Genomic DNA, 13,621 nt, shown 5'->3' on the forward strand with positions numbered 1-13,621 from the left:
GGGAAAATGTATGTTATGTAATAATTGTTACTAAATTTAAGTATGAAACACACCCACAAAAACTTTTTACATGTGTTCTTAATTTATTTTACTACAGTTTCCTTTTGTAAAGCACAAGTGTCCCATCACTTTTGTGAGACACTGTATGTCAGTGAATCGCCAAAAATATTCCTCCAAAATGCTAATTCACACAGAAAATGGCAGTCTTAAAAACAGACAGAAATTTCAGATGATTAAAATTAAGGACCTTCTGCTGATTTTGGCCAAAATTAAGGACTTTTAAGGACCAAAAATCGATTCCAAAAAATTTAAGGACTCTTAAGGACCGTACCAACCCTGTTAACTTTAAGTTTCTGGTATTGATCAAATTTATTTATTTTATTTATATATATATATTGTTAATAAATTGGTTAAGTTTAAAACTTTTGTCATCTATGTCTGCACAGTACACAATCTTAGGGTGTTTCTATTGCAATAATTATTTATGCTAAATATTTTCTATAATTTTAAACTTTGTTTTTGCATCAATAAATAACTAAACTAATACAATTCAGGCTAAATTTGCACGATAGAAGCAAGAACAACTTGTCGTTAGTCAGCAAGCTCATGATGCGTAACCAAATATGTATAGCGAAGGATAGCTAAATTTGATGTTGATAGCGTCTAATTTTAAAGGTTTCGGGTATCGCAAAACAAAGGTGAAATTTTCCAATTAACGGATTTTGTAAAGAAATGTGGAGAAGTGGTTATAAATGAAGATGATATAAATGAAGTTTTTCATTGGGATGACAATGCTTCTCAATCATCAATCAATTAATTAATGGCAAAATCTTTAATATGGTTCTAGATCCAGAAAATACCGCTACCGATAGTGAAGAAAGTGACAGAGAAGTTACTGAAAATGAGAAAATTTTGATTGACAAGTTAGTCGGAATTCTCGAAGCAGCAGATACAGGACTTCAACAATGTAACTGAACAAGAGATTACGTCATTCTACAGAATTAAAGAGAAAATATTAGCACAAAAAAATGAAGCACACCTTAAACAACTTATGTTAAAAGAAATGTTTAATACGGTAAACAAATAAATATTAAGTTTTTTTTTTTGTAAATTTTGTTGCCCTTTAAATCATAAAATACTTCATTATTTCATAAATCACGATTTCATATTTTTAATTTTGTAATTTCTACATGCCATTTTACTAGATTTAAACTAATGATCTAATATCCGGAAAAATCCCAAATCCGGAATCGCCAAAGTCCCGAAGAGTCCGGATTTCGGACTTTGTACTGTATATATAATTTTTTTTAAAAAACCTATTTTTGTAATTAAAAGGGGGAAATGAAATAAATGCCAATTGAAAGGAATTTTGTTACTGCTTAATAAGCAGGCACATGATAAAAAAAGTTTAAAAAAAGTTGGTAATTTTTGCTTGGGACAATTGAAAGTTCTGTAATAAGCAGCCAAGTTTTTCAATGACTTTTATAAAGTATTCTCATCTTCCTTCATTTTGGATCAATCTTCATTACAAAATCACAGTTTCTGTGCCTTTTCTTAAAGTTTGTTTAACTTGATTGTAAATTAAAGGCACTTTATCGTCTTCACTACTGCTGCTTTCACAGTTAGCTGATGTCATAAGGCAATTTAATTCTTCATTCATCACTTCTCATTTAATTCTTTTCTCATATCTGAAAAGCCTTTGCTACCAACTGCTATTACAATTTGTACCATTTCCTTGGCTTCAATTTCAGTTCATGGAAATTCCTTAAAATTGTTGCCAATTTCTGGCCAAACCAGCAAACATTCAGTCTTAAGGAATTCACTTGTTCATTAGTCTGTCGTACTTCTCTTTGTCTATTGCTTTACTTGCACAGGTGTAAACATGCCTGATATAATACAATAATACACTTTGAATATTTTATGATTCCTCGATAAATTGTTTGAATTAAGGGAGTGATGTTAGGTGAGAAGAATCAAACCTCTACATTTGGATGCAGTATTGTGAGGGCTTCAGCATCATGTCCTGCAGCATTATTGAGAATTAAAAGAATTTGAAAGCATTTTTTTCTGGTGCAAAAATGCCCAAACCGAGGCGGGTTGCTGATGAATATCTTGAGGGTCACGGTACGGAGCAGGTGGAATGGCCAGCTCAATCCCCAGACTTGAATCTTGTAGAGCATCTTTGGGACTACCTTGGGAGACAGGTTGCTGCTTGTAAGTTGTCCTCCAAGGTCAGATTGAAGGAGGATTACTCCATGTATGATCTTTGCTTCCCATTTCACTGACCAGCAACTTAACTAACAGCATGGAACATCGCTTGTTTCCAAAGTATTGCAGCAAGGGGTGGACACATTCATTATTAGAACTCATTTTTGTAATGTTATGAGCTCATTTTTCCTCAAAAAACTGACCTACTGTTTCTCCAAAACTGGATTTTTCTGCTGAGAGAGCAATGTTTTGATGCAATTCATGTTTGTGTTAAACTTTAGAAACATTCTACATCACATTCATTAAAGAACTGTTTAGTGAACATGTCCTGTAAATTTCTTGTTTCTATGTTGCTTCATTCTCAATTAAGACACAAAAGAAATGCTGTTTCTTAACTTTTGGAGGGGAGTGTACTTGATAGTCAAACCAAGCTATTAACTATTTCCAGACTTCGGAATACTTCTTGAGACTGAATTTTTTCTTTATTCTCCTGTATTGCTCTTAAGCTTATTTTATTTACAGCTTATTCTCTTGCAAGCGAAATCCTGTTACCACTTTTCAATACATATAAAATTTCAGCTTTCTGAAATAATTCAACAGTTGTATCTTTTTGCTGTTTTTCTTTCCCTTGGATGTCATATTAAATTTTTTTATAATGAAATACAAATGCAAAAGGAGAAGAAGATAAACACTTATAAATATGCAATTACAGTTCTGCTAATGTGAGTGAAATAATCACAACTTGCTTTGGATTATGATTATTCAACTAATAGGCAGCATCAAACAAAAATACCAGATGCAGTCTCTTGTAAAGAGTAGAATGCTACAGCAATATGGGCAGCCTCTGTAGCATACTGAATATGAAATTCTAGTGTTGGAGAAATTAAATGGAAAGAATTAAGGTAACATGTATGAGCAAAACCGCATTTGGCAATGGTTCACTGCATATTTGTATAGAAAGTGGAGACAAGAAAATTACATTTGTGAACAGAAGAATGAACATCAGTTCACTAGCAGAGGAGAAAACATATGATGAATCAATAATTTCTTTTTACATATGAGATGGGAAAATACTTCGTACAAAAAAAAAAAATTATAGTAGCTTTTTATTTGCTTCATTTCTAGGATTTTTTGTTTATAAGCTGTTTAAAGCAAGAATTAAAAAAAAAAATTTAGAGGATCAATTGGTACCTTTTTAACCTTTAGAAAATATTTAAATTTTCACTGACATTTCCTTGATTTTTCATGCGAATGGGCATCCTTCTGTTAATACAAAGATAAGCATTATAAAACTAGCTTTTACAGTTGAAAAATACAACTTGGTCTCCCAACTAATGCAGTTTGGAATACTTTGAAGGCATTAAATTTCAAGGCCAAACTGAGAGAAAATTTCCATATAAATAAAGGAAGCCATATGTCAAGATTTGATTTTGCTAAGCATTATGCAAACAAAGAAGAAAATTAAAAGTTACTGTAATTTTTGTTGATGACAGCAAATCTGGTCTATATGACAATCAAAACATTTGGAAAAGTCTAAATGATGAACTTCAAACAAGAAAATTTTCGGCCTATGTAAAACATGACATCAGCAATCAACTGTTATAGAGCTGCACAAGGATCCACACAGGAAACCGAGAATTTCTTATGTACAAACTAGATTAATTTGTATTTTAAGTATCTTCAAATAGAATAAAAAGGATAGAAAATAATGACTACACTTAATTATTTTTAAACTTAGTCATTTAGAAATTAGTCCCTATAGAGTTGAAAAAGTCTACAGTTTCACATCTCTGGGAGCAGAGATGAACTGTAAAAATGAGATAACTTCTGAATAATTAAAAGAATCTCTGCTGTAAATAGATGTTTTCATGGCCTAAGAGCAAATAAAGATCCAGCTTTCTCATGTTAAAAATTAAATTACTTCTTTACTTATAAGATCTATTATACGCAGAGAAGTAATCTACTATTGCTATTATATTCTTTTTTACTTATTATAAGTCTTACAAGATCTGTTCTTATTTATGTGTCGGAAGCTTGGGTGCCGACTTTACATGATGACGAAGCTTTGGGGAGTTTTGAGAGGCGGATTTTGTACTACATACTTTGTGGGGTCCATGTGAATGGATCCTGGAAATCTAATTTAGAGCTATACAAGATCTATACACAACCTGATGTATTAAAATTCTTCAAACTATGGAGACTTAAAAGGGCTGGTCATCTGCTCAGAATGCATGAAGATTAGTGTCGTAAGAAAATCTTTCTTCTGGGAAAGCCCATGGGTACCAGACCTTGGGGTAGACCTTGCATAAAACATCCTGAAAGTCAAAACTGAAAAGCAGTTGCCAAAAGCAGAGATGCCTGGAAAAGGCTTCTGGAGAAGGCCAGGGCCCACCATAGGCTGTTGAGCCAATGAAGAGGATTGTTTTTAAGCTACATAAGGAAAATGACTCAATGCACACTGCTCATATATTGACTGTTTTATAATTAATTACAGAATGTCATTAAACCCTAACTATAATATTATTTTCCACAATAATAATTAAAAAGACCAACAATTCTAGTAAAGGCAAAGTAAGATTTAAAAAAGTATTTTCCCAAAATTTGCTGAATCAAGTCTTAATAGACTTAAAAAGTCATTTAATAAAAAGACAAAAGTTTTAAAATTTCTTTAAAATTGAAATAAAAATTTTAGTTCATTTTGCAGAAAATCCAAATAATTTCTAGTTTCAGTATTTTTCATTTAATAATGTATATTTGAAGATTTTCTTGGCTGCAAAGGGGTTACTTAAGTTCATATTATTCAAACATTTTTGCTTCATTATTAAAACTTGTGAGCTTGCCACTCAGATTATTTTTGAATGAGTATACTTATATCGTAATTAAAATACATCCATACTGAACTAACACACAAATAAATAACACTTTATAAATAATACATACAATTTTCGTATTACTTCTTGCGCTTTGACTGTTTTTTTGGAGGATTCCATTTCAGGACACTGACATCAACCATTATTTTGGGTTGCTTGCAATGACAACTGTGCAACTGCTCCTCAATGAGTTTTGGAGATACACAAATAACATGTTGCCCTCTCCAGTATTTTGTCATGTTCAAGCTTTGAAGAGTCTCAATTATATCACATGCTGCTATGCTAGTTATATTACTAAAAAAAAATGAAACAGATCCCTATTCGGTTAAAATGCAAAAAGATTCCAAAGCATTGAAAATTGGAAAAGCAATAGATAAAAATACATCAACACAGATTGTAAATTTAGACACGTGAAGTAAAGTTACATGATTTCATAAATAATCCAGGTTCCTAAATAATCCAAATTTCAGAGATTCATGATAAATAATAATTTTACATTAATTATATTAAATTTCATGTTAATTATATTTAAACTATTAATAAAGTAATATGAGTGCTAACTTTATTAGTTTAGTTTCAAAATTACAATAGCTTTAATTTCTAAAAAAATTTAGCAAAAGGAAGAACTGTAACTGCATGAGATTACCTCTATATTATTTTCTTTCACGTTTGTTCGTCTGATATTCTTTTAGTGAAAATTATATGTTTGGGCTCCATTTATTCTTAAAGTGCTGTCAACATATTCATGTACAGTGTGCAGTTAATTATTTGTATGCCAATTTATTAATTATGATGAAAGTCAGCTACATAATATTTCAGCAGGGTATTTGGATTTATTGAATTATAACAAAAGCACACTAAGACTATCTGCTTAAAGGAAGGAATGCTTTTATGTCTCAGGAACTGGTTCATATCCATGTTATACATTACGAAAATCCTGAGAATCTCATGTAGCCAGCTCATTCGCCATGTCAAAATACCAGTGTTCAGAGACTTTTCCGCTCGGGCACTGGAGCCAGTTCAATCAACTGCCCTGGAACTGCACGGGTACTGACCGATTCTGCACATAGAAAAGAGGGAATGGATAACATGTAAATAACCAAGCATTTAGATGAAAGTTAACTTCACACCTTCCATTCTGGAGTGGTAGTTAGCCTCTCCTAATCAATATACCATCCAGACAACTCTCCAATAAATTTTATTTAGTAGTAATATGTTTTATTTGCCATTTGGTAGCTATCATTCTTTACTTCTATAACAAGCATGTTACTAAAATGATCTTGTTTGAATGGGAAGAAATACAGCTTGTTCCTATAACCACTGATTTCATATTTCATATCCACAGTTTAATGTGTGAGGAGAGAAAGGAATGAAATAGATACAAAGTGATAATATGCTGTAACATTACAAAATATTGCAGCCTAAACAATACAATACTGTTGACTTCCCAAAGTAATCATAATAATGAGTACCTACATGATTGCTTCAGACAGAGGAAACCAGAAATGGGAAAGAGGGATGAGAACAGTCTCTGCAGAACCTCATGTATTCTCAGCTTACTCCTCAGATTCCCACACTTATGTTTTAATACCTGACGATAAATACATTGGTGTCCAAAAGTTAAGCAATAAATCGGAAAATCATGTAGACACAAAATCTGAATGCTTAAGTGTATGCACATGGAAGCTAGCTTACAGGAAAAATTTTGCATATCAACATTTTTAAATAAATAGAACAACACTATATTAAATTTTTGTGCTATGTATGAAAACAGACAGTATCTCTGCATAATAAACAAGTACAGAGAAACTGGAATATCCAAATTTTGAAAAAGTAGGAGATATCATCACCTAAATGCTGATGGGAAGTAAGAGTGCATCATGGAAGGAATTGGTGATGGTCAGAAAAATAACACAGGCTCTGAATGTCCATAGTTTCATCACTTGATTAGTAGTATTGGTATCAAAGTGAAGTAAACACTGTCACAAAAACCAAGGGGATATCCAAGAGCCTCAGTTGCTTATTATTACTGCTTTCTGTGTCTATAAGCTTGAGAAAAGGTGAACCACTGCATGCAACTTGCTTCTGACCTTGCAGCATCGACAAGAATTGTATCTTCACAAATTACTTATAGAAGGGTCTATAAATAGATCGACTGCACACATGACAAGTAGTCCCACTGACTCCTTTGCAGAATGGCTGGCTTAAATTGATCTCAAAATCATTTTAACAGACTATGCAAAAGTAGGGTACTGTGCAATTTACAGCTGAGTCATGTTTTGATCTACAGACTGGTTTTTACCGATTTAGGAAAATGCTAGAAACTCCTTATCATACCAGTAATACATGAGAAATGCACACAAATAGAGATAGTGGTTAAATGGTTAAGACAGAGATTTTGGTTGACAGCTGCACTGATCTACACTTCGTTTCTTGCATTATGACCAATAAACAGAGGTGACTACGACCCTATTTCAAAAATCCTGAAAACTACCTCTGAGTAAAATATAACATAATTTCAAAACATTCAGACATGTGACATACCTATATGCGTATGCACAAATTTTCACTTCCAATAGCAAAGCAAAAATTACAATGCTTTTAATTTATCAAATGTTAATTTATGTTTTACAAAATTACTTAACTTTTTGGTTTCTCAATATTTCTTAAAATAATTGCTAATTCTAGCCTGCTTATTAGAGGGAGGAGGGATTAAATTCTGGTTAGGGCTGTGTTAATACTTTTCTTTGTTAACAATTGAAAGTGCGGTATGATCATCAAGCCATTTTGGTGCAGACAATGAATTTTCGCTTAATGCTTTATGTATAAAGATTACAGCCTGAAGTACACTGCATGGAAGTTAACAGATGAGGAACTGCTAATAGGAAAAGATTGGTTTATGGGATGTAAAGAATTTGGGCATGCTGTCCATCTAGTCAATAAATTATCCATAACATTTGAGTAAATGGGCCTCAGGAGGGATTTCCTAATTCAAAAATTTCACATGTACTTTTATTTAATGAGACTAAATAATATTTCAGTCCTCATAGCATCTAGGATGTCACTGCTTAAGGATGTCCTGCATTCTAGCATAATATCATAAAGTAAAAAATTTAGAATTCTGGCAGAATCTCTGCTGAATAATAACGTTATACAGAGATCACATTTCTGTGAAAAGTTTTAACCATTTCTTGCAATCACAGGCCTCGATGCCATTTTTATGGACAAGTTCATAAGGCTCGGTTTGTCAGCCAATACTCAGACCTGGAAACACTGCTTTGTATGGAATGGCTATCGAGATCATGATCATCTGACTTGAATTGCATACACTATGTATCGAACATATTTAATTATATTTGCGATTCTTCCCAGAACCCTTATAAGCCAAGAATATACACTGCTGGCCATCGTAAATCCAACACCCTGAAGGAAGCATGCAAATAACATGAAATTTACAGCATGCATTAGCAGAGGTGAGATATACAAACGATTAGAATTTTAGCGCAGACGCACATCACGAGCCGCCTCTGGCGCCACTTCAAAGTGCTATTTAAGGCTTGGAGTTTTCGACGATTTCAAAAAGTTCTGGAATTCTGGTTCTTTTGTGGTTTTCTTTTTAAAAAATGATCAATTATGCTTCGTAGTAAACAGAGATCATCGTTCGATCAAGTATCCGAGTTCGACAGAGGAAGGATAGTGGCCTACCGAGAGTGTGGATTATATTTCAAGGAAATCGGTAGTTGTGTTGGACGAAACCAAATAACTGCAATGCGGCTACGTGACTGTTGGATGCAAGAGGGTACGACGGACCGACGTGTTCGATTGCATCCACCTCAGTGCCCCACTTCATGTGCTGACAGGAACATCATGCACATGGCAGTGACGGATCGCTCAGTCACATCACGAACCATAGCACAGCACATTCAGCCTGTAATGCATCATCCAGTGTCTGGGCGTACCATTCGATGCCGTTTACAGCAGAGTGGTCTGTCCGCAAGATGTCCATTGCTACCCTTGATGCAGAACCACAGACATCTCCGCCACCAATGGTGTGATGAAAGATGGATGTGGACGGCAGAGTGGAATGAAATTGTCTTTACTAACGAGTCATGCTTCTGTCTGCAACACCACTATGGTCGGATTCGAGTTGAGACACTGTGGAGAGAGGGCTGAACAGCTGCGTTATGCACCGCCACACTAGTCCTGCACCGGGTATTATGGTATGGGGCGGTATTGGATATCACTCTAGTACGCATTGCCAGTACTTTCAACAGCTAGCGCTGCATCTCCGAGGTGTTGAAGCCAGTTGTCCTTCCTTATCTTCAGGGCTTGCTCACAGCCATATTTCAACAGGATAATGCATGATCACACGTGGCACGCATTGTCCAATGGTTCTTCGTCAATCGCCAGATTTAATTGCTTCCCTAGCTGGCTCGCTCTCTGGATCTTTCACCGATAGAAAACATGTGGTCTATGGTTGCTGAATGATTGACCCACATTACATCCCAAGCTGCCACACCAGATCAACTTTGGCAATGTTTGGAAGCTGCTTGGTCTGCCAAGAACACACTGAAAGTCTCTTTGAATCAATGCTGAGGAGTGTTGCAGTGGTGATCTCCAACAATGGGCGGCTACTCGGGCTACTGATTCTGGAAGGAACCACACTTCACAGAAATCTATAAATTTAATCATTTGATATTTGGTCAACATGTTATCTACTAAATAAATTTTGTTGTGATATCTCTTGTCTTTCTTGGTGTTGCAATTTGGGTGGCCAGCAGTGTATTTGCTTTGTGAATAAGCACAGACATTCTAAACAATTACAGATATTATTCTTGGTTTGAATCAACTGCACTGAGCATATGTTTTCAGCAGAAGTCATCACATTCCACACTCGTGCACCTTAACCAACAAACATTTTATTTTAATTTCCTCTCTTATATAATAACTCATTGGCAATTTTCTTTACATTTTATTGTACGGGTATCTTGCATTACAATAATAAACTTGAATAAATACTTCTCTTCCTTTATAATTTTTCAACTTTGTTGCTTAACTTTTGGATATAAGCATATGACAGAAGCAGATTAAGATAATCACATTTTCTAAGCAAGTAAAAGGTTTTGATGCATCAACACATGTCTAATTCAAAATATAAGCCATAATAAAATGCAAAATTAAATTTTAATTGTAGAAAAAAATCACTACACTTAAAACAAAAAATTATGCTTATTTCTGAAAAGTTTTCAATATTTTTTTAATGAAATCTGACCAGATCCCTAAAATTAATATTATGCTATGCATCTGATTTCATACTTAACAGAGATAAGGCATTTAGTCTGCCTTCCTATATAACTATTTTGTCACAGTTATTTCAGGCAATTCATCAAAGAAAATTATTTTTCAGGAGAGAAATTTGTGGTCATTAATGTTAAAAATACATAAAAGCAAATGTCTGCAACTGAAAGGCACATTAACTATTATTAATCTAATAGGGGAACCAGAAAGTAATATCGTTTTTGCGCATGTCGACAACATCATTAGATAACAACATACTAAGGGCAGAAGTGGAAGCAAATCCATGTCAAACAATCGAGGAACTGTCAAACACTCTTAACCAACATTGGTCGACCATCCAAGAACATTTAAAGCAGAATGGAAAAATAAGCAAACCAGGTGTTTGAGTACCCCATAATCTGTTTGAAAAGAACAAAGCCAACCTATCCATCACATGCAACGTATTGCTTCAACGGCACCATACAGAACCGTTTTTTGATCGTTTGATTAGTGGAGACAAAAAAAATAAGTCCTATATGATAATCCAAAACTCAAAAAGGCAGTTTTAATAGGGGTTACAAAGGGTTTACATCCCGAAAAGGCGCTTCTGAGTGTTTGATGGAGTATTCGCGGAATTGTTCATTTTGAATTGCTGAAACCTGGAAAAACTGTTAATGTAGACCTTTATTGTGAACAATTGAATCTAGTGAACCAATCTTTAATTAAAAAATATCCGGCGATTTTCAACGGAAAAGGCGTCATTTTGCAACACGACAATGCAAGACTGCACTGTGCAAGACGAACACTGGAAAAATATAATGAATTGGGGTGGGAGGTAGTGCCTCACCCACCATATTCGCCCGATATCGCACCCTCGGATTACCATTTATTCCAATCCCTACAACATTTTCTTAGTGACAAAAAATTTGAAAATTTGGATGATGTCCAAAATGCCATCTCGAGATAGTTTACTAAAAAACCAATGAATTTTTATTGGTCTGGGATTGAAATCTGTATACTAGATGGCAAAAGGTTGCTGATAATGAGGGTGATTATATTATGGATTAAAAATAAAAACTTGTTACAAATTTATTCAGTTGAATTTAATGTAAAAAGACGACATTACTTTCCGGTCCTCCTATTATATTTATTTTATAAACTTCATATTTTTTGTTGCAATGAATGCATATATGACCGAAACCGCTGAAATTTGGATGAGAAATTAGTATTCCAAGTTTTCTCATAAAGCATCCATCATCTTTAGACAATACTTATATTTTTCAATATGAATAGGGTATGAAGTGATATGTACACAACACTTAGCTTTGCATATCTCTCCATTTCAATACATCTGCTTCACATTTGTTAATAAACAGTGACACAAATCAATAAAAATTAACTGGTGACACAAAATTCATCTCTGGTATTCAGATACACTTCTGACACGTATCTGCCTATTGTAGCTATCTTTCATTTTGCAAAGTGCACAGATGGTCAGCTGATATTCAATACAGATCTCACAAGTTACCCATTCTATATAATCCCGCCCCCAAGAAAAGTACTGGAAAACAAAGCAAAAGCAGGCATACCACCCAGAATTATTTCCTAAGAGGTATAGAAGCTATCATCCCACTAAACTAGCTCTGCATCATTAGGTGCAAAAATTAACATAAACATTTCTACTGGACCAGTGAAAAGTCACCTGGACTGATAAGCCTATGTATAGCTGGTATATGACAATGGCAACATGCAAATTTGTGATGAAGGATGCCTCCTGTAGTGGGATGCAGTTGATCCACATGGAAGTGGTACCTCATATGGAGACTCTGGGTTTAAATGGATCCCTTGATGCATTTAACACTGTCTCTTTACTAGCAAACAACACAGAAATCTGCCGAGAGCTCATATGCACTCTTTTTTAAATTCATTTACTTTATCTTTATTTGGCCTACAGCATCCTTCAGAGACTTGCACCCAGAAAATGCACCTGCCCTTCACTCCTTAATTATTCCAAATGGTTCAAAAAAAAACTCCATGGATATAAGAATGCTTGCATGGCCTTTGAGCTGACTTCAGATCTACCAAGTACATCCGAGTTATTTGAGAAAGATAGAAACAGATTTACAAATGCATTTGGCCAATCTTCGTGTACTGCAAAAGAAAAGCAGCACAGAAAACATGCATCAGAATGGCTCTCAAATGCCTCCATTGTCTTGTGAAGTCTGTGGCATGCAACATCAGTGCCATCAGCAGAGTGAAAGGTGATACAGTCAAAAGTCGTTAATCCGGACTTCAAACCTACAAACTTTCTGTGCATGCGTCAACGCATAATGTGTTCACGCATGCGCATAGGCATTTAAGCATGCGCATAATACTTTTACGCATGCGCATAATATGTTTACGCATGCACGTTTAATGCATAACGGACGGTATAAGCTAAGCTAAAATTATCTATTTCAGTTAATGTTGCAGAATGCGTTGTTCCTTAATCTTTGAATTGGATCCAGCTTATTATTTTTTGCAGACTGTTAGAGCAATTTTATAAAAGTAAGCTTGAACTTTCGATTATGTCAAATAGAATTTCCGAGAAAGTATGTTTCAATGTCCATCACACAAAAAGTGGAATTGCTGCAAAAAATGGATAAAGGCATATTCTTTGTTTCTCTAACCATTCCGAAATCTGTTTATCAATTTCACGCTGCTCTGTGGGGGGGGGGACGTTGCGGCGCGGAATGAATTGGAAGTTGACCAGTCAGTACCATCCTTATCTTCAGGGCAGATGTTTTTAATTTATTTGGCTTATAATTCCTTACTAAATGTAGTATTTCATCTCGATGTACTCTGTCTTTGATATGATTTAAATCAAATTCCTCATCATTATAATTTGCTTCCGACAGTGAAGAAAGTGACACAGAGGTTATTGAAAACGAAAAAATTTCGATTGACAGATTACTTGATATTCTCGACACAGCAATTATAGGACTTGAACAGCGGAATTTTGTAACTGAACAAGAAATTATGTCTGTTTATAGAATTAAAGAGAAAGTATTATCACATAAAACGAAGCAACTTAAACAACTTACATTGAAAGAAATGTTTAATAAAGTAAACAAATAAATATTAAGCTTTTTTTTTTTTGTAAATTTTGATACCCTTTAGATCATAATTGTTCTTTATTTCATAAATTACAGTTTCATATTTTTAACTTTATTATTTCTGCATGCCATCTTATCAGATTTAAACTGATGATCTGTAATCCAAAAAAA

At 34.2% G+C, this 13,621-nt stretch overlaps 1 protein-coding gene across 2 annotated transcripts in view; it reads right to left on the reverse strand.

Annotated features, from left to right (window-relative positions):
• Nucleotides 1-13,621, reverse strand: part of LOC118192000 (histone acetyltransferase KAT8-like) — a 135,164-nt gene that overhangs the window by 47,936 nt on the left and 73,607 nt on the right. Inside the window, exon 9 of one of the 2 annotated variants that reach the window (XM_085808504.1) lies at nucleotides 5,163-5,372. In XM_085808504.1, the coding sequence (XP_085664630.1) occupies nucleotides 5,163-5,372 (210 nt within the window). Of the gene's footprint in view, nucleotides 1-5,148; nucleotides 5,373-13,621 lie in introns of both variants that reach the window. The other variant, XM_085808505.1, reaches the window with a different exon arrangement.

The sequence above is a fragment of the Stegodyphus dumicola genome, chromosome X1 (assembly GCF_044657685.1).
Source record: "Stegodyphus dumicola isolate Sdum_Otavi_A_Nest chromosome X1, ASM4465768v1".
NCBI lineage: Eukaryota > Metazoa > Arthropoda > Arachnida > Araneae > Eresidae > Stegodyphus > Stegodyphus dumicola.